General features: G+C 51.2%; 1 protein-coding gene and 1 non-coding gene across 8 annotated transcripts in view; both read right to left on the bottom strand.

Annotated features, from left to right (window-relative positions):
• Positions 1–3,402: 3,402 nt before the first annotated feature.
• Positions 3,403–23,896, bottom strand: part of PRRC2B (proline rich coiled-coil 2B) — a 41,806-nt gene continuing 21,312 nt past the window's right edge. For 4 of the 7 annotated variants that reach the window (XM_054174479.1, XM_054174480.1, XM_054174478.1 and 1 more), the window contains exons 13-32: positions 23,191–23,387; positions 21,186–21,393; positions 20,239–20,458; positions 17,580–19,649; positions 16,494–16,693; positions 15,578–15,723; positions 14,896–15,037; positions 14,279–14,361; positions 13,437–13,628; positions 13,095–13,289; positions 12,569–12,655; positions 12,058–12,162; positions 11,146–11,338; positions 9,862–9,959; positions 9,144–9,271; positions 8,358–8,598; positions 6,757–6,933; positions 5,983–6,074; positions 5,348–5,468; positions 3,403–4,487 (exon numbers count right to left, since the gene is read on the bottom strand). In XM_054174479.1, the coding sequence (XP_054030454.1) occupies positions 4,347–4,487; positions 5,348–5,468; positions 5,983–6,074; positions 6,757–6,933; positions 8,358–8,598; positions 9,144–9,271; positions 9,862–9,959; positions 11,146–11,338; positions 12,058–12,162; positions 12,569–12,655; positions 13,095–13,289; positions 13,437–13,628; positions 14,279–14,361; positions 14,896–15,037; positions 15,578–15,723; positions 16,494–16,693; positions 17,580–19,649; positions 20,239–20,458; positions 21,186–21,393; positions 23,191–23,387 (5,036 nt within the window). In that variant the 3' untranslated portion in view covers positions 3,403–4,346. The remainder of the gene's footprint in view (positions 4,488–5,347; positions 5,469–5,982; positions 6,075–6,756; positions 6,934–8,357; positions 8,599–9,143; positions 9,272–9,861; positions 9,960–11,145; positions 11,339–12,057; positions 12,163–12,568; positions 12,656–13,094; positions 13,290–13,436; positions 13,629–14,278; positions 14,362–14,895; positions 15,038–15,577; positions 15,724–16,493; positions 16,694–17,579; positions 19,650–20,238; positions 20,459–21,185; positions 21,394–23,190; positions 23,388–23,896) is intronic. The other 3 variants (XM_054174483.1, XM_054174482.1, XM_054174484.1) reach the window with 3 other exon arrangements.
• Positions 10,804–10,891, bottom strand: LOC128898679 (small nucleolar RNA SNORD62). The gene has a single exon (XR_008462947.1). It is a non-coding gene; the product is annotated as a small nucleolar RNA SNORD62 (small nucleolar RNA).

Below are 23,896 nucleotides of genomic sequence, written 5' to 3'. Positions count from 1 at the left end.
ATGATCATCTTGAGGAGCCAGGATGAGCCATTCAGCCCCTCTCACCAGGGGTGCTGACAGCTGCCAGGAGAACCTGGCGGGTTTTGGATTAGAGTAAAACACCAAGAGGAGTTGGGCTGCTGCTGTCTCTTCAGTCAGCAGTGCTGCTGCCTCGGCAAAATGTGCCTTGTCTCGTGATGGGCCACAGCTTAGGATCCTGATACCTGCTGGAAATTGTTCTTCACAAAGAAGCTGGGCTGCTGCACCTCACAAATGACCCCTGCTTGAAGGGATGGACCTGTGCTTAACCAGCCAGAAGCAAACCACAAGGTTGACAGAACGAGACCCTGGCGTGCAGCGGTGCTGGCCTGGAAGTGAAGAGAGAGCAGCCTGCCAAAAAGGAGCCCAAAATGCAGCTCCTTTTGGAAGATATATCCAGGAATACACAGGAAGCACAGAGCAGCTGGCAGCTTCACAGCACTGTTGCAAGGGAAGTGGTCAATGGAGTGCCTCTGCAGGGACACAAACACGCAGGGGAGTTCAGTGGGCTGCAAACACACCCAGAGCTACTGACACTGTACAGCTGTCACAGGGCAGAGCCAGGACTGATGGAAGATCAACAGCAATACCTGTTCACTGGTGACTGTGCTGCTTCCACTTGTCATTCAAAAACATACTGCAGTGCCTTTTGTTTTTCCCCTCCCCCTCTCTCTTTCTTCCCTAGCTTCCATTTCTTTTAAATTAAGATCTAAAAGCAGTCTGAACCAGAAAGGGAAGCAGCACTGAATGCAGATGCCAGGCCTTGAATCACTGTGTAGAAGAGAACTGATTAACACAGGTGGCTTCAGACCTTCAGCTGAACAAAAAGCAGCAAAGTCAGCCTCTGAATATTTCTGCTTCACCCACTGTGGCTGAAAAATGTGGATCCCACCTCTCCCTCCCACTGCACACACTGCACCTTTGCTTAGCAGAAGGAGCCTGCTATTTGGTAGCTGATTTCCAGTCAAAGCAAAAGCAACTCACAAAGGAATAGCTCATTAGGGCCTGGCCCTTCAGCAGTGGAGACCAGAAGCAGAAGTATCCCCCTATAAACTATATCCTCATCCTATACATCTCCCTTCTCCTCCCCAAGCTGAGTTTGTCTCCGTGCACCGGCACCCTTGGCATTTCCGCCCCTCGAGAGGATCAGAGGCTTTCCTCCGGGCTCCAGAGCACCACAGACTGCTCTGACCTTGTACTAGCTTTAAACAAACAAACAAACAAAACTCTATGCCAGAGAAGAAGGATATTGCACCGTAGAGATCTGGGCTCTAGAACCGCTTCCCGTCCCACCAAAACCCCACGAAGGGAAAGAGCCTTGCCAACTGCAGCTGACAGCCACCCGAAGGTGAGGAATGGAATGAAGCTCACATGCATTTCTTGGCCTTTCCTGCACAGAAGAATTCAGACATAATATATAAATAGAGCAGTGAAACAATTACTTTTTCACCTAGACCTACAACATCAAATACGTATAAATAAATTCTAGTGTTTTATTCTGTTGGGGGCGAGGGGAAGGGTTAGAAGGGAAAAGAAGGGGAACCTTTCTCGACAGGAAGTGTTGTAGTTCTGATGGCATTTACACCAGAGGGACTGCAAGAACTTGTATCCAGCAATAACCCAGTTTCTCCAACACATTTGACCATTTGGAAGTCACACAGGTGGGAGGAAGGAGGTTAGTGTCTTTGTAAAGCTTAAGTAGTGTGTCTGGGGTAGGACGGAGAGGAGAGGGGGGCTCGGTAAGTCTCTTTAGCCATTACAGTTAGATTCTGGTATTAGCTAGGGCCAGCTGGGCAGAAGGATAACAACAAGAAGAAAACAAACCCAAAAGAGACTAACCCAACAGACAATTCTGTTGTTCATGATATTCCACAGAACAAAATAGAAAGCAGGGGGGGAGGGTTGGGATGACTTACTGCTGGAGCAATCTTTGGAAAACGTTGGGAGCAGGACTAGCAGATGAGGATGCAGGGCCGGGAGATGCCCGAAGGCTGGGGAAGTATTTGCCGCTAAACCTCAAACCCTGTACTTTAAGAAGGATGCTAGAGAGATGCTGGCACACTCTGCTCTGAAACTAAAAATCCAGAAGACATGAGGAGAAAAACCCAAACCCCAAAAGAGCTTTTCTTAAAGTACCATCCTATCCCTTTGGGTTCTCTGCCATGGTCCGTGGGGACACCCGTGGAGAGGGGGACATCGCTACCTCTACGTTAGTTCAGGTTTCTAAGCTCTTTAAAGCTACTGTATAAAATTCCTCTTTATACCTAGCTTACAACTTCAAATGCATCCCTAGAAAAGTTATGAAGGATCTTTCCCAGAAAGGGGGTGACCAAAACAAACAAACAAAAGCAACAACAACAACAAAAAAAAACCCCACAACAAAAAGCAAACAAAGAAACAAGACCTTTCAGATCCCTTCCCAAATACATTCTTTGTTCAGAATTATCTTCTTTGGAACCACCACCAAATGACTTGCTGCCACCTAGCTGAGGCACAGCCAGCCAGCAAGGTATCACCTCCTGCAGAAAGGAAGTTTGCTTTCCCTCACCTCAGAGTGAGCAGCCTACAACTTGACATTTTGAAAGAGCTAAACAACACAAACCAGGTTAGCTGAAAATAGCTGAGTTTACTTAAATCTATCTCCAGCTGAAGGACTTCCAAGCATGTTCAGGGACTTGGAAGTCCATCCTAAAAATCTAGACACACACACACACAGAGGCACACACACACACACAGAGAAACCAAACCCAACCAACCAAAGCAATAAGCCCCAACTCCCTCCCGCTGGGACCTTCCTTTCAGAGCTCCGCCGACGGTGGCGAGGAGTGTGAGGTGACCATACTGCACACACTATACACAGCAGCTTCAGAAGTGAAGAACCCCTTTTGCTGTTCACCTGGGGAAGGAGAGTCAAGGGATGATTCCAAACTGCCTCTGTAACGGTGTGCTTCCAACACAAAAGAGGTTCCAAGTGTGCTAAAAGGGCTGCCTTGCAGAGGGGCTCCCTCACCGAAGCGTTTCTAAGCCAGTTCTACATCAGTTAGAGGAACAGAAAGCAAGACTTGGGGGAAAAGAGCAAAGCTTAGGAGAGCAGCCCCAAGGGGTGAACACAATACAGAGCAAGTGTCAGGGGACATGAAGAATGAAGAGCAGCCAAGGTAGGGAACATAAGAGAGAGAGCATCACAACTACAAAAAGTAGTCCATAGAGACCCGTTGGCTCTGGCCAACTCTTCTGACCCATGTGTGGCGAGATTCCTCTGTAACAGATTTCACGCTCCCTCCATCTGGGATTTACATCTTGGTGTGTGTTTGGCAGTCACTAAAAACAACCCCAAACCCACAAAAGTAACAACCAACCCCAAAAACCCCAACCAAAAACCAACCATCCCCAACAAACCTAGATCCAGATGAGCTCACAACCAAAGTTTGCTGGGCTTTTCTTTTCCTCCTTTCCCCTTAGAACCAAACCACCACATTGCTGTGCAGGAGGCACCCCAAGGCTACACTTACAAGTGGTGCAAGTCTGAAGGTTAATGCACTGATCTACCACATACTTTTAGTACGAGTTTACCTCTAAAGCAAGCCCTGCTTTCTAGCTTAAAACAAAAAATACTGCAAGATTAATGAATTGCTGTTAACTGTCCTGGGTTTTTAATCAACCTGAAGGGCTAAATCCTCTGGGGGGAGTAGACACCCAAACAAACTCAATTTGGGAAGAGTCACGATTCTCAACGGAGCACAGAACCAACCATAATGCAGAACTCAGCAGAGCTTTTGTCAGAACACAATTTCAGCTGAAAGGGGGGGGAAAAAAAAATCCTTTGTTTCTTTTTTTTTCTTTCTGGAAGGAATGAGGAAAGCAGAAAGAAGGGGGTGAGGGGAAATGAGAGAACATATAAAAGTTCTGCTATAAACAAAGATATAGCTCATTTGTAAAAACCTCAGCTGCCTTTAAAACGAAAAGAACACCTCAGACTGAGCCCTCTCCCCCAGGTGCCACTCTGCTGAGACAGAAACAGGGAAGGAGAAGGATGGGCTTTGCCAAAGTGAGCAATCACAGCTACCCGTGGATGGGGCATGGAGGAGGGGGCAAACAAATAAAACCAATGGCTGGAGCCACTTAAAAGTCAGGTTGGTTTGTTTTAAAGCAAGCAGGTCAATGTCATATCCACTGTTTCAAACTGCTTTGTTGGGAGAGGGGCTTGGGTGATGTCACTGTCGTCAGTCAGTGCGGGGCAGGGACTTGCAGGAGATCCAGTGGGGTCCAGTCTAAGCTGCAGGGCCTCTCAGGCAGCAGGAGCAGCTGGGTGGGCATCAGAGGTGCTCCTAGGCCTTGCTTTCTTCCACTTTGACCGCCTGAGGCTTGATCGCTCCTGTGCGCACCGGCTTCATCTGGCTGCTGGAGGCTGCCTCCTGCAGCTTGACTGCTCCCAGGTTGGCTTTGCTGTCATCCACACGCTGCTTTGCCTGTGGACACAGGAAAACAAAGCATCAGCCAGCACAGCCCTCTAGGCAGGCACAAAAGCCCACAACTGTCACCATCCTTCACAGGAGCCATAACATTAGCTCCACGCATCAGGAATTTCTTCCACCGTGTCACTCTTTGCTCTTGTGCAAGGAGCTCCAACTGCCTCATGTGCCTGGCAATGCAAGTAACCCACAAACAACTCAGTAACAACCACCAAGAAGACTGTGAATCAGGTAAGCCTTTCATTTCTTCCATGCTCCCAACACAAGAAGGATGTGGAACTGTTAGAGTGAGTCCCGAGGAGGCCACCAAGATGATCAGAGGGCTGGAGCACCTCTGCTAATGAAGACAGGCTGACAGAGTTGGAGCCTGGAGAAGAGAAGGCTTCAGGAAGACCTTAGAGCAGCCTTCCAGGATCTGAAGGGAGCTACAGGAGAGCTGGGGAGGGACTTTTTACAGAGGTTTGTAGTGCTAGGATGAGGGGTGATGGCTTCTAACTGGAAGAAACTGGATTTGGATGAGACATTAGGAAGAAATTCTCCTTGAGGGTGGTGTGGCACTGGAACAGACTGCCCAGAGAAGCTGTGGAGGCTCCAAGCCTGGAAGTGTTGAAAGCCAGGTTGGATGGGACCTTGAGGTTGGAACTGGATGACCTCTCAGGTCTCTTCCAACCCACACCATTCAGTGACTTTCAAATCACACAGCACTGATCCTGGACTCAGTGTAACATCCACCCAGGGAAAACACCAGCTCCCATGAAGACCTTCACCACACAGGCCTTTCTGCCTCCCCTCTCGAGCCCAAGTGACAGCCCAGAGGAGCAGCCACTGCTGTGTCCCACAGCACTGAGGTACACTACCTGCTGCACATAGTGTCCTTGCACAGAGCCCATGCTAACTGCTGGTCCAGACGGCTTCCCGCTTGGGCTGGCAGAGCTAGGCCTGGAAATCGAAGAGTCGACAACATTCATGGAGTAAATTCTACAATGGAATGAGAACCTTATTCATGGGTGAAAGGAAACAAAGCAAGACAGCAGAAAGCAGCAGTAGACAGGGCACCAGCCTGTGCTGTGCAGATCAGTCAAGAGGAAAACCAGAACTAACTGCACTCCCGGAAGCCTCCGTGGGCTGAAGGTTGGGTGTGTGTGGGCAGGAGCACCTCTCATCTGGAGAGGACCCCACTGCAAACTCTGAGTGAGTAGATTCCTCACCTTAACAAGGAACACACAGAAGCACACACCAATTCCAACCTGTCTGTGAGACTCAGTCAGTAAACAGCTCCCACTCAGGGGCAGGGCAGAGCCACGCTGGCCCACAGCCCCAGAGGATGCATGACCACACATTTCATACAAGCATTAGGAGTACAGGCAGCACCTTCTGCATGTGAAAACCCAAGGGAATCCTGTGCAGGGGTGATGCACCCCCTCCTGCAAACAGGGAACACTGCTCCTCCCCTCTTCTGACTTAGAGAGGCCAAGCTCCACAAACATCTTACCTGTAGGTGTGTGGTGATGGTACAGCCCCTCCAGAGGACATATTCTGTTTGCCATCAGAGAAATGAAACCCTTTCATCTCCATTTGGGAGGACTAGAGAGGAAAAGGAGTGAGAGAAAGTATCACAGATGCACTCACCACTCAGTCTTTACTGCACTGCAACACTTAAGCCTAATCTCTGCCCTTTTACACACTGTGCCCATTAAAAGAAGAAACATTTTTCAGGTGAAGAAAGTGAGGCTTGTAAGTGAAATCATCTGCTGGTATGAAACCAGCAAGCCAGCAGCACCAGCAAGCACACAACCTGGAAGGCAACTGCTGTGCTCTCTCCCCTATTACAGACAAACTTAAGGTATGAATCCACCACACCAGACAGGACATTAATATACCTACTCAAATGGACAAGCTTCACAACAGTGTGAAATATCTGGGCAGTATTCCAACTGTGTCTGGAGCTCACCACCCCTCAAGCACTCTGGGGAAACCTGTGTAAACATGTAATAAAACTGGAGACTCCAAACACTGGATCAAAGCAGGATGTGGCTCCCTGGAAACAGAATGATGACCAGCAGCAAAAACCTGAAGAACTGCTGCTCTGTGCTTTGGAGATGGGGGGTGGAAAGGGCTCCTTCATTTCACCACCAATCCTTGGCTTTGATATTTAAGGATCCCAAAGCAGCCAGTGTCCCCTTTTAACAAGCAAGACTGAGGAGTGAAACTGGAGTGCAGGAGAGGTTAATTAATGCCACAACCAGCACCAGGAGCTAATCCTTACCTCTCTGCTAGTAGCAAGCACAGAAGGCTGGGATCCAGGAGGGAGGATTCTTCGAGGAGCTCCTACAGGCAGGTTTTGCCCCTGAGGAAGCTGGATGGATTGTGGCAGGAGCAGGGGCTGCTGGCCAGAGCCATAGCGGGGCAGAGGGAGCTGGGAGCCAGGCACAGGCATTGTTAGCTGTGTGATAAGGACACAGAATTACCCTCAGGGTGGGAAGAGTCTCGTGTGTGGCACACTGCCTCCTAACAGCCTGACAGCACAGCACTGCTAAAAGGAACCTCACAAACAGCACAGTCTGGCACAGAATAAATGCAAATCAATGCACCAGAAGGACTTTCACACTGAAATGCATGTTCTGGAAGTGCTGCCAACACCCTGTCAGCTGGGCTTTTAACATGGCATCGACTTAACATAGCTGCACTCAGACACAGGGCTTCCCTCCCTGCCTAGAGTCTTCATCTACTTCTCCGCTCTTCCTCACAGTCACTGCATGGCTGTACCGCTCCTGATGTGATGACAGCATCAGACAGCTCAGTGTCAGGTGTTACATTTGCAGCTTTGATGGCCAAACCAGAAAGCCACCTGTGCTTTCATGCCATTTGGAGGCCTGGACCTCTAGAGGTGGTGGTGGTGCCCTCAGCTCCGTGCTCTGCAGCGAGTGTCCCCCTGGTGATGGCAGTCATTAAGAGAAGCTTAAAAACAACCAAAAGCAGCTCAGGACTCAAGAGCCTCCTGTTCCCTCTGATCCATCTGGCAGCTCTCTCAGCTGCTGGCTTTAGGAGGTTCTGTGGCAACACTTTAATAAATCAAATAAAAAATAATCTAGGGCTGGCACAAGAAACCAAATTATCAGCTGCTGATGGATGCAGCATTTCCAGCACTCAGCTTGCCAATGCTCCCTCTGCCTTCCTCAGCTAAGTTACACTCAGGATTAACTCTTTATGTAAGTCCCAACCTCAAAAGCCCTCTTTAAACAAACAGAGATCAACCTTAACATGCTGCACCATAAATGTAAGAGGAGTTTAACACAAGACTCTCCCAGAGGATCAGAGCAGGTGTGCACAGATACAGCTCTGCTCACAGCAGGGCTCAGTCTCTTGATGTGAAGCAAAATCTTGTTCACACAGTCAGACTCTCACTGAGATGCTGCCAAACAGATCAGCAGAAGCTCTAAGTAAGACCTGGGTAAGAAATGAATTGAGCAGCTAGAGGAGCTTTGAATCAAAGGCCCTGGTTCCCCTGGAAGCTGAGCTCCATCTGGAGACCACTGGGATTTGGCTCTAGGGAAAACTACTTTTAGGACAACTACTGCATCATGGCTGCCTGGGCAGGAAGTGCTGGGAGGGTTCATCTGCCTGACATCTCTGTATTGAAGGTGAGGCTTCCCACGTTACAAGATGACATCTTGGCAGGCACAGACAAGTAGCCAGCAAGACTCTCATTAAATAAAGTGCTGCCTGTTTGAAAGGATGGTTCAGAGAACAGAGGCTCTCAGGGAGATCTCCTGCCCCTTCACAAAGGGCTTAGCTCACACCAAGACACCACTCAGCACAAACACTCCTCCTCAACCCAGCCTCACAAACAAGAGGCCTGCTCCTAACCTGGGTGAGCTGAGAGTCCATCATTTGGGAGGCTCCCATCCCAGCTGCCTGGTTTATCTGGCCTTCATAAACCAGTGCCTGGCTTCCATTCATGGGCTGGTAGGGGGACCCAGACTGGGTTTTCACCACCTCCAAGGGCTGCATGCCTGGGAAGGCCGAATATGGAGGCTTCAGAGCAGTGCCTCCTGTCAGGACCATGGTGCTGGGCTGAGACAGACTGGGGTGCATATACACCTGAGACCTGGAGAGAGAAAACAGCTGGAGTCAGTGCACAGAAAACCTCTGGAGGCCACATACCACCCCCTGCCAAACCACAGCTGGCCTGCAATGAGCTGTAAGGCTCTGCTGATAGGCTGTGATGCCACTTTCCACTCAGTTACAGGGTTTGGTTATTTCCACTTGCATTGTTAGGCCCTTACAACCCTGTCTTTGTCTTGCAGGGTGTTTGACAGGATGACATTGTGTCCTGACCAAAGTTTGTGTTTCAGTAGCCTGCTCAACAAGCTCTGGATTAGTAGTAAAGCAGGATTCAGGCTACCAGAAGTCTGCAGCAGTTTTGCAAAGCAGGGAAGAATCAGAAGTTAAAGATCCAAACAAAGGCATAGAACAAAAAGAAAGGTAGTTTGGTTTATTCTTGCTTCCCACCCAGGCAGTGTTAACTAGGGAAAGGAAACAGCACATCAAGGGGGGAAGAGAGGATGAGCACAGAGGATGTGATCAATGCACACAGCCATCAGGAGCATAGGAGATCAAGGAAGGAGGAGATGCAAAACTGGAAGGAGTTACCTGAAGGGCTGTATGGAGCTGTACATCTCCTGGGACTGGGAAACAGGCAAGCCACCCCTCAGCCCAAGCTGAGCTTGGGCCTGTAAGGATGTGTGGAGGGAAATGGGAATCTGTTGAGCAGCAGCAGCCTGCAGAAGAAATTAAGATGACTAAGAGGTACAAGAAGGAGCCAGAAACTCTCCCAGGCTGTTAAAAAATCCATTGGTTCCCTCTGTGAGTCAGTCTGCCAAGGCAATTACCTACACTATACCCTTGCCCAGCCCCTGCATCACTCCACAGCACACTGGGAAGATGCTGCAGAGACACCTGAGAGAGGGGTGGCTGATGCCTGCAGGAGGCATTTATTTAATGGAGACATGAGGAGACAGAACAGGCACTGACAATCCCTGCTCTCACTTGCCTGCTCTCCCCAACCCTGTCAACACCCTGTTTACTAAGGCTAGTGGAACTGCTGCTCTGTACTGACTGGCTGGGGAATTTATTGGAAGTCACCTTCCCTCACACAGCCACCTCAGCATCTGCTTCAGCTCAACCCAATCCAAAGGCACTGGTACAAAATGGGGATAACCCCTCAGCTCCCCCCAGTTTCACTAACCTGTGACAGCCAGTAGGAAGCAGAGCCACATCTAAGCTCCTTTGGGCTATCAGTGAGACCCAGGACCCCTTGCTTCTAAATGCCACCCTGAGGAGCCACTGGCTGGCTGCATTTCTCCCTTACCTGTTGGTAGCTCTGCTGCTGAGGTATGGTCTGAGGGACCAGGCGGGGCTGGCTGGCGAACACGTGGCCATCCAGATAGAGGGGTGGGATGTGGTTACCTGGGGGTCAGAGAAGGCAGGCTGTGAACTCAAGGTAGAGGGGAGACACAGGCATAGCACACTGCAGGGACCCAGGCCAAGACTATTTCCTAGCTCTCAGTAACCAGTTCACCATGGCACCGGGTCAGAAGAGCCTCTAATGCTCATCAGGCCACATGCCAAAGCCAGCAGCCACTCAGAGGAGCAGGCTGGCTTCATGCAAGAGGCTACATGGAAACCCAGGCTTCCCACCACAGAGATGCCAAAAGCTCAGGAACTGGTGACCTGCATTCTAAACCCTTCCCTAACACTAGAAACCTGCTCTGCAGTCATCTCATCTTTGCACCTCAGAGGGACAGAGAGAGCAAATGTGGTGTGAGACCTCCACACGGGAGGTCTACAAGCCACATTCACCCCAGAGGTGGCACCAACCAGAAAGTGCTTCTGTGCCACTCCTGTGCAGATCTGAACCACAAGATGTACAAGCAAAGCTGGGGTGGGTGGGGAAGCAAACACCTGACTTGGAGCACCCTTTTCTCCAAGGGTAAGACAGGAACAGAGAGCAGCCCACACACTACCACTTCTGTCCAACACATGTTACTCCCTTCTGGAATCCAGGACAGTGCATGCATGAGAGGTCCTTTGGGACCCAGGACTCAGAGAGTCCAAGTCCATCTCCTTGTCCCAGAGGCTCTCATTATACACACCAGCTGACATGGCTGAGCTTGAGCTAATCCAGCTCAAGGACTGTGAACTGTAAGCAAGTGGTCATTAAGTGCAAAGAGCAGAAGGTGCTCAGGGCCTGTGCCTTCAGGATCCAAATGAGCAGAGGAATGGTTGACACTGGTACTGGGCCTGTTGGCAGTCTCTAAGCCACAGGTTTCTTCACTTCCCTCCTATCCTACTGAGTGCACAGTGAAGGGTAAACAGGATCTATTGAGACCTCACAGAGATTTGCCACAAGCCAGGAAAGGCCTCCTTGTGCTAGGGTTATCCCAGTCACAATCAGCTAACACTCTTCCAAGTGGAGACATGGTCCCTTTCTGCCTTGACTGAGTGGTTAAGCAGCTGTTCAACAGCAGCCAGCCAGTTGCTCTACACAGCAGCTACTCTCCACAGCAGCTCTTCTCACCACTCTCTACTACAATCAGAGGATGACTCCTAGATCCCAGCCAATGCAAATGCTGCTGCTGCAGTTTGCAGGTACCTGGAATCGATGCAGAAGGTGCTACAGACGCCACAGGCATGGGAGGCATAGAAACTCCACCAAAAGAGCTGTAGCTGACACCATTGGAAGCTCCAACACTGGAAGGAGGCTGGATGCCTGAGCCTGCACCTCCTGGGGAGTTCTGTTCTGGTAAACTAGGAGAGTTTTCCCAGGCTTTACGAGCAGACTCCATCTATGGAAATGAAGGACAATAACTACAGACAGTTCAAACGGGGAGGGACAATGCTGAAGCCTAGAGCTACTCATCCAGGACCTATCAGTTCAAATTCCAGCTGGTCCTGTCACAGTGGGAAGCTGGCAGACCTGCCATCAAGGGGATTCACAGCAATTTCCAGGGGGCACACAAGTAGTGAGTGACATGATGAGAGGAAACTGCCTCAAGCTGAGCCAAGGGAGATCTAGGTTGGACATCAGGAACACTTTCTTCCCCAGAAGGGTTGTTAAGCCCTGGAACAGGCTGCCCAGGGAAGCAGTTGATTCATCATCCCTGGAGGGGTTTAAAAGCCATGGAGATGTGGTCCTGAGGGACATGGCTCAGCAGCAGACTTGGTAGTGCTGGGTTAATGCTTGGACTCAGTGATCTTAAAGATCTTTTCCAGCCTAAATGATTCTATGACTCTATCCCTGACCAGCCACCTTCTCCAGCTGCTGCCACAGCAGCAAAGCTCTGCTGCACTTGCCCTACACCTGGCAAGGACTTCAGCAGCCAGCTCAGGCACACACCCTTCCACCCACACTGAACAGCACAAAGGCACAACTTTTACAGCAGCTAATTAAAGGCTTAGCAGTACCTCACCAAATGCTCTGGGAAAGATCTCTCCATCCTCACTACTCTGGCCATGCAGACATGCTATCCACAGCTAGGACAAACACCCATGGCAGCTTGCTTACCTTAAGAGTGAGGTCTGCAGTGGGGAAGGACATTGGGTTGAGGCCAATGCACCGCTGGAGGTGATGATCTCTTCTCAGGATGGGGATGGACTGCGTTAACCCTGCCTGAGGGGAGATTCAGAAACAGGGAGGACTTTTAAACTCTTGTGGGAATGCCAGGAGCTACCAAGGCTGGAATAAACTGGGAAAGCTCCAAAATGGCCTGACAAGTGACAGTGATGAAACCTCCTGAGGAAGATGGCCATGCAGCCCATTACCAGCACTCACATCTCAGGGGAGGGGTTTGGAGATCTCTGAGATCTGCAGTACCTCCTGCCTCACACAGCTCTCAGTGACCATGGGAGTTGCTCCCTACATCACTTCTGAGCTCTTTTTAATCAAGAGACTTTGAGTGCACAGATGCCCATTATGGATTTTAGTTAGGTGTGCTGCCTAAATCTCAGATGCTTCTGAATGCCTATCTAAGGAGTTATCTGCAACAAATGAATGCCAAGAGAGAAGAGACACTTACATTACTGGCCAAAGCATCCTGCAGTTTGGTGACAGGGTTAGCTGCAGTGCCAGAAGCAGAACCAGGTGGCAAGCTGAAGTCAGAGTCCTGAAAAAAACCCAAAACACACCAAATTCAAACCCAGGTCCAAGGGTCACCAAGGGTCACCCATCTGCTGCTCATGGTTAATGACTTCAGCCTGAATCATGACACTAGAAACTAAAGGTTGTCCTCCAGTAAGCCTTGCTGGAAGAGAACCAAAAGACACTTCTCAGCACTCAGCAGCAGGCAACCCCCAGAGGCACATGAAGGCTTAGATGGCCATACTTTTGTCCCTCACTTCTGTTCCCAGCCCAGCTGGTCCCTGGGACAGTATTTCCAAGAGGCTACTACGTGCCTGCCAAGACATCTTGAGTACCTGGTTTGTGTCAGTAACAAAAGCTGAGACAGATCTACGCCTGGGAGCTTCCTCCTCCTGCCTCAAACCACTTTTCACATCTCAACAAGCTCAAATCACCAAGAAGAGAGTATTAAATTCAATCCTCACTTTAGGATTTACTCCAAATTCAATGGGTGGCACAGGAAGTACAGAATCCACGTGAATTTCCACCCCGTTAACTGGGGGAATATTCCCTTCCAGCCGTTCCGTCCCCTCCGAACCCTTTCTGTTTTTCAGGGAGCGTTCGTTGCCGATTGGTCCAGGCTTGTGTTCCTTGTTCTGTCCTGAGCCTTGATCTGAATCCTTAACAGGAAAGCAGAGAGGCTGAGACACAAAGACTGAACAACCCCAGCTCAAGCCTTAAGAAACAAAAGGTGCTATCGAGAACGACACAACCGCTTCAGAGGGGCTCTCGCTCTGCGCTCTGCCTTGGCTGCAAATCCAGATTACCTTTTTATCAGATTGCTTCTGCACTTGCTCCTTCTGGCAGTCAGGCTTTGGGTCCACCAGGCCAGCCCCATTCATCTCCTCTGGTTTGAGGGTGCCATATGGAGAACTGCGCTGGGAGGAGGTCGCGGAGGACTCCCGAGACTCCGCGCTCAAGTCAATGCCACTATCCCCCTGGCTGCCTTTAAAACCCTGCTATGCAAAGCACGAAATGTGTTAAAGCCCCGGACTCCGACCCAGCTCCGCCGAGGAGGACAGAAACACATCCCAGAACACAGCAAGACCAGGTCCCCTCTTCCAACCACGCTCTGGGTTAACCGGCAAAGGAGGCGGGCCTGACCTGCAGCACCCCCGGGCTGCTGCTTCAGCTCTACGCAACTGGACCACGGCTTGAGAGTGAGGAAAGGGAGTCCCAGGTAGCAACCAGGCTGAGACTGGCAAACTCCTTTCAGCTGGGACCCAAAGCACACCTGAGCTCTGGTCTCAGAGGTGAGGCATTCAGGAACCTTCTCTGCCCTCCCTGTGTTACAGCTCTATCTACACACTGCTCACAGGCATGAGGCACATGAACATTGCACCATCCTCCATCACGCTCTGCACCCAGCTAGGGGCATAACCCTGAAACAGCTCTGCCAGTTACTCCAGATTTATACCCACATGGAACACCAAGAAGCCCTTGGCCCTCTAGGTCAAGATTTGAGCAGCATCAAGCCCAAATCACAACTGCAAAGAGACAATTTAAAGCAGAGAGTTGCTAAGCACAGATGGAGCAATGAGAAGCAGAAGCCACCTACTTTAGTATTTGATACACACAGTACCTGAATGGCACATCAGGTGCCACGTACCTCAGTGGTGCTAGACTCAGTTCCATTAAAGGTATTGACAGGCTTGCTCCAGGAATCACTGCCAGGAGACTGAACAGAAAGTGCTGGAAGAGAGCAGAGGGTTCACCTCCTTGAAACAAGTGTGAGCACACCTCGTGCACCATGCGTGCTACACTTCAATGCTCACTTCTAGACATGACACCTTGGGAAGCTAGTGCTGCCCTTCTGGCTGAGACATGGCACAGGGACAGGGAAGAGAACAGAGAAGAGACTTCTTAGGGAACATGAAAACAACAGGAGAAAGCAAGGACAGAAACAAGAGAGGCATTGGCTACTCGGGGCTAAAGGATGAAAAGCAGAGTAAGACAAAGTAAGAAAACAGCTGAAGTAATCCAGCCCAACAGGCTAGGAAATGCTGTGTAGAATCTGGATGTTGTAAGAAGACAACAAATAGATGTGGACACTGCCAGGGAGAACAGTTGAAGAGTACAGCTTGGAACAGATGCTACTGCAGATGTCTGCTAGCTCCCCTCCCACCTCCAGCACCAGACAAGAGAAGGTTGTCTGTCTCCTCTTAAGCTCCTTCCTGCGCAGCCCAGCTGTGTCAAACACTCCACAACAGCCAGACCCAAACTCACCTGGGCTGTTGCTCTCCCAGATCTCTGTGCCCAGGCTGTTTGCAGACACTGTGACATCACTCTGCTCCAAGCACAAGCTGTTCTGCTTCTTAGCAAAGCGAGGAGGAATGCGGGACTGAAGGACACGAGCCTTGGCTGGTGCCTGAGAGAGAAAAGGCAGAGGCCATCCACCTGTCACTGCTCCTGACAAGGTCAAACCCTGCATTTTCTGAGTGCTGCAGTGTGGAAAGCCCCAAATTCATGTAACAGAACTGCATCAAGTAGTTCCTTCTTTTTGTTGCTGTTGTTTAACAGACCCTGTGGCTACCAGGAGGTTCCTCCACCTTAACGAGGTAGTGAAAAAAGAGCTCTTCCACTGCTCACTGCTGCCCAACATCCCCCCACCTACAGCCAGCAAAGTGAGCCAAGCTGCTTTGGATGAGGATCACTGTAGAAACCCCTCCTTAACTCACAGTTCTGCTAGAAAACAAAGCAGTCAGACATCTAACCACCCTTTTCAGGCCAACAGCCCCTGGGGCTCTACAGCTGAAGTATGTTTCTGGGGCCTAGCACAGGTTCTGCACTACTTTGGCCAACTGCTTGCCTTCTGCTCACCCAAACACTTTTCTGGGGGGGCCCTATTCCTCTGACTGCAGTTCAAACAATACCTCAGGTGAAGCTCTTCCAGCCTCCCATTCCTCACCTGAGCAGCTTGCTCCTTCTTCCTCCGCTCCTCTTCCAGCAAGCGACGCTGCTTCTTGGTAAGAACCTCAATGAAGCCTTCTCCTGCCATGGAACCTACTTCACTCTCCTCTGCTGTGGTGGACACCCGGTTATCAATGATGGTACCTGAAGAGAGCACAGCCAGGGCAGCACTGCTGCATGCTAGAAAGCTTTACAACTGCAACAGTCTCAAGTGTGCATTCCTAATACTGGAGAAGCAGCTCAGCCAGCAGCGCTGCAGCCAAGCTTTAAACACTAAGCCTTGACAGACTGCTGGCATCTAGCAGTACTTTATCCTGCAGGGCTCTGCTCCCTTCTGCCTCAATGTGGGCACACTCCAGCTAGGAGAACTTGGGGATGTGAGCCACAGTGTTGGGGTGTGGATCAGTTGAAATAAAACTTGGATCTTTCCAGATGTTAGCAAGAACAAAGCAGGCACAGCACCTTCTTGAAAGCACACCCATCAGCCCTGGGTGCCAAACCCCAGTTCCACAAACAGCTGAATCATGGCCTAATGCCAACGGCTTCAGAGCCATGAGCTCAGCCTCAAATTCCCCACTCTGGATGCCCTTTCAGCTTCCTTCACACTACACAAGGTATTGTGGACTTGAAATTTAACATCTTGGATAGAAATATTCTCCTCACATCCAAAGTTTCTATAGAAGAAATATCACGAAGAAACTGTCAAGAGTTGGTTGGAAATGTGGACTTCAAAGTTAAACCCCTCTTTGTCTTCCTCATTTTCCCTATTTAGATGAATCAGCATTTTCTTTGTGCAAATAAATGAAAGAAATCTAACTTGATAGTTAGAATTGTACTGGCTTGAAGCAGTCTGGCTTGGATTCAGCCACGATGTGTTAGCCCTGGAAAGAAAACAGCTGAACGAAGACACTCACTTCCATAGCTCAGCTCAAACTGGGACAAGGCCTCTCCCTTCTCACTTGTCCTTTGTGCAGTGGACTTGGGCTCCTTCTCTGGCTTTTTACCTGGCCCCTCAATGCTCTCAGAGTTGGCATGGGAGGCCCTATCCAAGCTGTAAATGGAGTGGCTGCTCCCACCACTGGTGTTGCCAAGGCCCCCTCCTTCTTCTGGAGACCTACAAGAAGAGAGGAGGAGTGAAAGAAGAAACAACATCACACATGGGCTGGGCTTTCTTCACCTAATCACATCTCAACCTTCCCCAGCCTCTGCTCAACTGGAGCAGATGTTAAATCCCAAGCACACAGCCCATTACAGAGGCAACACTGGGGAAGTGGGATGGAAACAAAACAGCACCCATGCTCATGGCTCAACCAACACCCTGCCCCCACAACACAGCTAATGCCCCAGCCTGTCCCTGCCAGAAGAGCTGTTGGCTTCTGTGCCATTGTTTGCTTCTCCTACCCTCCTAGCATTTAAACTACACTACCACCTAGAAAGGTTGGACCAGATGACCCTTGAGGTCCCTTCCAACCTGGAATTCTATGACACAGCCCTAGCAGCTGTCCTCCTCCTCTGGCAATTAACAGATGTTCTTTGGCAAGTGTCAAGTGAGAAGAGAAATGGAGAGAAGCTGAGAACACTGAGGGGAAAAACGAAAGACAAAACAAAAGCTTTCCCACAGTGTTTGCTACACACTGTTGAGGACCCACGATGGGAGAGGAAGGACACAACAGGTCTGGAATTAAGGGCCAGGCTTTCCTATCTTTCATACCTCTAGCAAGATGCATTCCAGAGTGGAGAGCTATCCTGGCCTGAAACTAAGCTAAAGAGCAGTGTCATGCCCACAGTCTCGGCAACTTCCAGAGACCTGGATTCCCAGCAGACAAGCAAAAGCATCCACAGGTTGCAGAACTACAATGATGAAACCCTGGGATGTCAGAAGGCTGAGTAAATGCTGCTGGAAGCCCCCTCACTAGACGGAAAGAAACACAGGCAGCAGCTCCTCCCCCAGTATCTCCACATCAGATGACAGCCACCTGTAAAGCAGAAGGCAACTTTACCTCTTGCTCTTGATCAGAGTCCCGTTCTGCTGGCTCTCGTATCTGGAAGCCGCTCCGACCCCGCTCCTGACGGCCTGCTCAGCAAACCCTGCCGGCTCTGCCTTGCGGCTCTGCCTGTCCACCAGGGGCCTCTGGCTGGAGAAGCTCCTCTTTGCCAGCTCCCTCTTCTCTCCCAAGCTGCCACTGCCGAGGCCACCCTCCAGCTGGCCCTCGCTCTCCAAAACCCCCTCTCGCCTCTCCCGCCGCTCGCTGAAGTCGCTGCTCTCCGAGGCTGTCTCCCACTCCTCGTTGGCGTGGTCTGAGGAGTTCTGGTAGGACAGCTCAGGAGACCGCCTGCTGGAGATGCTGCTCTTCTCCGTGGGGGGCAGCTTGGGTCTTCCAGGCCACTGGCTGGGCAGCAGGTTAGGGCCTCCTTCCTCAGCATTCCACTGCCCAACCGACTCCCTCTCTTGCCTGAGGCGCCTGAATCTCGGGGGCTTGTCCTGGCGGGGGGGCCGGCGCCTCCTGAAGGGCCTGTTCTCGATGTTCTCCTGATCTGCTGAGTAATCCTCCTGGAAGAAGTGCCTCTTGTCCTCCAGGTGACTCTCGTCGAACACCCGGCCGGAGAAGGACTCCACGTGTTTGTACGAGTCCTGGAGGTAGTCCCTGTCAGACTGCTGCCTGCCCCCAAAAGCGTCCGGGCCGGAGGCGTGGCTGTACTCCTGCCAGCCTGCTGCCCCGCTCCTGCCCTGCCACTGCCCGGGCTCCTTACCCATGAAACCCCTTCGCCCGTAGCCGGAGTTGCTCAGTCTCGGCGGCAGCGACCTGCCGAAAGCCCTCGGAGCCCTCATCTTCGGATCCAGGCCGCTGTGATCGTCCGAATAGATTTTGTTGGACCTCCAGGACTCTTTGAAGTCTCCCTTTTTCACCTCGCTCTCCTCCCTGTCCAGCGCGGAGCCCTCGGTGCTGTTCTCGGAGCCCCTCTGGCGCCGCCGCTTGGGGAGCTCCTCGTACTCGGAGCCCTCGCTGTGGGTCTCGCTGGCGATGCGGCGCCGCGGCTTGCCCCTGGGGAACTCCTCGGGCTGGTTGAACTCCCGCAGCCCTCGCCCGCGGTTGCCGCTCCGCTGGTTGTTGTAGACCCCCCTGCTGCCCACCGCGGCGCCTCGGCCTCGGAACGTGAACTCTCTGAAGCCTCTCCCTCGCCCGCGCACTTGGCCTCTGCCCCCGAAGGCTTGCTCCTCGTCGATGAAAATCCAGTTGTTGCGCTTCGTGGGAGGGAGGTCACCAGAATCTCTGGAGAGTTTGTTCTCCCAGGCTCTTTCTGGCTTCTCTTCCTCTTCTTCCTCCTCCTCTTCCTCTTGAGATTTCTCAGCCTCTCGGGCGAGGTTGGCTTGGGAAGAGCCTTTGTCATCCAGCAGGTAACGCGCGGAGTTCAGTAAGGCTGCAGAATCCTCTGACTCGTTTTCTGCTTTCTGGACAGCCACCTTCTCCTTCAGCGGGCGTGAGGCGTCCTCTCCCTCCAGCTTAACCTTCTCCATCTCCTTCTCCTTCTCCTCCACCTTGAGGGCTTTCAGGACTGGTTTTTTAATCGGGCCTGACCGCCGTGTCCTGCCCATCTGCTCCTGCTGCTGAGCGCCGCTGCTGCTGCGGTTCTCGGGAGCCCACTCTGCGGTCTCCTCGGAGGGCTGTTTGCTGTTAGCTCCTTCTTTCTTCCAGGGGTCAGCACTGAACGACTGCTCATCCCTGGGCGCCTCCTCAGCAGCTTCTGCTGTGGTCTCTGCAGGTTTCTGGTGGTGACTGATGTCCCAGCCATTGTACTCAGGCTTCTTCTCAGCTTGGATAAAATCAGGCTGGAGGGGTGAACACCTCAGGTTGGCATGGCGGCTGCCAGCAGGACAGGTCTCCTGCACGGTCTCCTGATGCTGGAACAAGAGATCTTGGCCTATCCTCTGAGAGGACAGGCAGCTGTCAAAGTCTGCTTGGGCCTTCTTGTCAAAAGCATTCAAGTACTCCTCCCCTCTCTCCTCAAAGAGATCTCGCTGGGCACTCAGACTCTCTGGCCTCCCAGGAGAAGCAGAGTAACTGTCACTCCTGAGGGGGACACAAGCCACAAGCAATCCAAGTCAGCAAACAGAGCACAGCACATCTGAGAGGGGCCAGGCTAGGCACATGAGGTGGAGACAAATAAACTGAGGTTTGTTTTAAATCATGAGCAGTGACCCTATAGACACCTGACTGTTGGGCAGATCTGTGCCCCAGGCTGTACTGCCTGCTTGGGGAAGCAACGAAAGGCAAAAGCAAGCAGGTCCTATGGTTGGCAGCAAGCTTAAGAAATAAAGGGAGATTCAGCCTCCAAGAGGTGTGGAGATCTGAAAACAAGGAGTGGGTTTCAGAAAGCTTCACACTGGGAAGTATCCCAATTTTTGACTCATTGTTTTGTGTACTCAGGTAGGCGACAAGTGCCTCCCTCCTACTGAACAGGCTCTAAGCTGGTCAGCATCAGCTGGCATCAGGCAAATATCTGACTAGCTCAGACTGTAAGGACCTTCACAACCACACAACAGCTTAGGGCTGTTACCAGAGCAGTACCTTGGCCTGTTCAGAGAGATCTGCACCTGCTTTTCAGTGAGGAGATGGCAGCACATCACAGCACACAAGGACAGGGGAGTTGTGCGCTCACCTGGCATGCAGCCCCTCCATGGTCACACTGTCAGCCTGTTTCTGATGTGGCAGGGAGTACCCTTTGCTCTGCAGAGATGTGTAGCTCTCCTGTCCCCACACTGGCACGGGGTCCATGGCAGCAGCTTTCCTTTCTGCCTGCCCTGCTTGGCAGCTCTGATCCTCAGACCGACAGCTGCTCCCCGCGATGGAGTCCTGCTGAATCACGGGCTTCATAATTCCTGCTCACGACAGAGTTCAGGCCATTAACAACAGCATCTCACAGCCAAGAAGAATTAACAATCCCCAGCTAGCTGGACTCCCCTTCCTTCCAAGGCAGCAGGTGACTGCAGCCATGGAAACCTTTCTGCTAGTGGGGAGCCTGTGCTTGGGAAAGACACAGCTGGGAAACAGAGCTGGATTGATGCAGAAGGTGGCAGAGCCTTCAGAGCCCAGCCTCACACTGCACCACACACCAGCACTTGGAAGCAAGCAGGTGTGTGAAAACAAACCACAGACTCAAGGGAGTGATTGATGCATCCTGGTGTTTATATTCACACCTCTGCAGATCGGTAACAAGGTAGGAAGGTGCTAGAAGCTCACAGCTTAGGAACTACACCATTTCTCCATCAACTTTCTTGAAGAGGGTGGTGTGTTAAGAGCTCAGATGATTACAGTAACTCTTAAGCATCCTCTTCCTCCAAGGGGCAAGATCTGCTTTTATACCCACTAAGCCTCCAAAGCTCACAGGGAAGGTTTCCCATTGCAGTGCAGAGGATGGACAAACAGGTGTCCACCTCCCAACCTTCTCTGCTTCCTCACCAGCTCTCATGGCAACTAGCTCTTAACCCTAGAGAAGGTCAATCACAGCCAGTCAGGAAGCCAAATTCTGGAGAGAGGTGAGATGGAACACAGCAACTGTACAGAAATGGACCAGCCCAACAGCCATGAGTGTTGAAGGGCCCTCACCTGAAGGGTGAAGGGCTGAAGGGTAGAAGTCCACAGGGGTGCGGCTCTGGGCCATGCGAGGGTCCATGTAGGAGGGCATCATCATCCAGCGCGGGTCGAAGCCCAGCATCTGGGGGTGTGCTGGGTAGAAGGTCCGCTGCGGGTGGGAATGGGATGGAGGAGGGTAGACCTGCTGCTGCTGCCAGTGCTGCATCTTGTACAGCTGCTCCTGCAGGGAAGGAGGAGAGACCATTTGATGTGAGGGGGCATGGTGCCAGGAATCACACCTGCAAAGTGGCCAGCGGAAGGAAAACAAGTCCCAGGTGTTAGCGACCCGAAGCAGATCAGAAGGCAGAGCAGAGAAGGGCAATGCACTGGAACATGGCAGATTTGTTGTTGTCCCAACACCACAACAGCCAGCACAGGCTGCAGCCACAGTTCCACACCACTATGGGCCATGCCACCTGGCCAAGTGCAAGGGAGCAGCTTCAGGACTGGAGGTCATCTTCTCTCAACGCTGCCCAGCCTCCTGTCAAACAGCATTCCCTGACTGCAACCAAAGGCTTCAGAAGATGCTGCTCTTTGGAAGAAATGCAATTATTCAGTTCTTTAGTGTGCATGGACATTAGTTCCACTCATGTCAGCTCAACAGATTAGATCAGAGCACCCTAACCTCCATTAAGAGAGCTGCTCATGTTCTGTGCCTCCTTCCAGAGATGGGCTGGCACCTTGGGGCTGGGTGCCATCTGCCACACGGCCAGCCCACCTTCCTTCAGCTGAGGACTGCCATCAGCCTAACATGATTTGACATTTACCTTGTGCTAAAGGTCCAAGAAGCCCTCTGTGAGAGGAGCTTTGTGTACCAGAGGAAGGTTTCAAAAGGCAAACAGCTCCAATTAACATGAACCACATCTATTTACTGTCAAACGTTTCATTCCCTTTCCTTGCTGAGCTGACAAGTGTCAGAGGCTATGCTTGCCCCTGCTGCAGAGCAAGAGAGACACCCTTAAATCTGCACCTGACACATCATGACAGCAAGAGACAAACTCAGATAAATGCAAAGACTGTCTCACAGCTATCCAGAGCTTCAACACCTTGAGGGGACTATTTCACTGAGGACAAACCCACCTCTTTTTCATGGAACCATTGCTACCAAAGCAGCAACACAAGCCAGCCTCGACACAAACTGCCTCACACACCCCAGCACCACAGGGGATAAAGAGAATGAAGAGATGAAAATTTCATGTTGTTCCAGTAACCATGACCTGTGGGATTATTAGCATGACAGCAAAGCCATCCAATTATTCTTAGGTCTGAGAGCATCTCTTTTAAAGAGTAACACTGGCAGCGTTTGCTGCTCTGCATCTGACTCGGGAAAATGTCAACTGCCCAGGAACAAGCAAAGGGGAACAGCCATAGAAGAGCAATTACTGAGCTCCCAAGCAAAAGCCAAATGAGAGGCTCTCGACTCCAGTTTGCAGCAGTGTTGATTATATCACATTTCAAGTGGTTATTCTGTGAAGAATGGCAATTAACTTTGCATTATCTCCAGTCTGGACATTCTGTCCCTTGCTTTGACTCTGCTGCCCTAAGGAGGCTCACTGCCTCTGGAAGAGAAGCTGAACCAGCTCAGCCTGGTCTCTCAGAGCCCCAAAAGAGGTTTTGCAACGAAACCAAAAATGAAACAATTAACACCAAACATACTGATGGTGCAAAGAAAATACTGATTTGAAAGAGCCTCAAAGAAAAAAGGCTGGGCAGAGAAAAGGCAGAAGAGGAGAGCAGGGCCAGCCCTCTGCAGAGGCAGGAGGTGGAAGAAGAGAACCCAAACACCAGCTCCAGCACCAGAGGGTGCAAGTCAAATTCTTGTAAAACACTGGAAAAGGCCAGGGTAAAACTTCCATTTCTCACTTCCCAGCCCAAAGACAGGTGGTTAGATGGCTATGTGACTGTGCTGAGAATCAAGCCACCCCCATGGTTTGGTGGGGATCCAAAGGAAGAGGGCTGGGAGTATCACACCTATTACCTGCTGCTGTTGCTGCTGCTGCTGCCTCTGGAATCGTGGGGGAAGAGACTTCTGATATTTGTTGAATTCCTGGGCTGGGGAGGGAACCTCTCTGAGCTCCTCCTCACTGCTGCTTTGGGCTGCTGCTGCTGCTGGGGTAGGAGTCTCCTCTTCCAGATACCCAGCAGAGACATCCTGTGCATGAAACTCGGGGGTTGCTGCAGAGAAGAGAAGAGGCTTTGATGAACCCTGCTTGTGGCCAGGTTTGTGCAGGCAGCACACAACACACAGGGGTGTGGGCATGGCTAGGTGATGTGGTTGAACTTTGTTATGATGATACACAGCACCTCACACACAACCTCCCTGAGCTGCCTTGACAGCTCCAGAGCTTTGCCCATCCCATTTCACTGATAAATTCTGAGATCCTCCTCTGCCATCAGCCTCCTGCTTAAGTACTGGGGGAAAAAAGCCAATTTCCCCTGTTACTCCTTCAACCTGCCAGCACTTACTGATAACCCATTTTCCAATCTGTGGCCCAAGAGCATGTTCTCAATATCATCATCTAATCATGAGAAGATCAAGTGGCTCATTTCCAGCAAGGCCTCTGCTAGCACGGCTGACTGAGCAGAGATAAAGGCAACTCAAAAAGTTTGCACTTGTTTCAAATGAGCCTTCCCCACTGATGCAAAACACTCTGCAGAACATGTGAAGCAGCTGACCTCTCAAG

Source organism: Dryobates pubescens, chromosome 29 (assembly GCF_014839835.1).
Source record: "Dryobates pubescens isolate bDryPub1 chromosome 29, bDryPub1.pri, whole genome shotgun sequence".
NCBI classification, from domain to species: Eukaryota; Metazoa; Chordata; class Aves; order Piciformes; family Picidae; genus Dryobates; species Dryobates pubescens.
The sequence above is the reverse complement of the archived record's forward strand: the minus strand, read 5'-3'. Positions and strand labels throughout refer to the sequence as shown.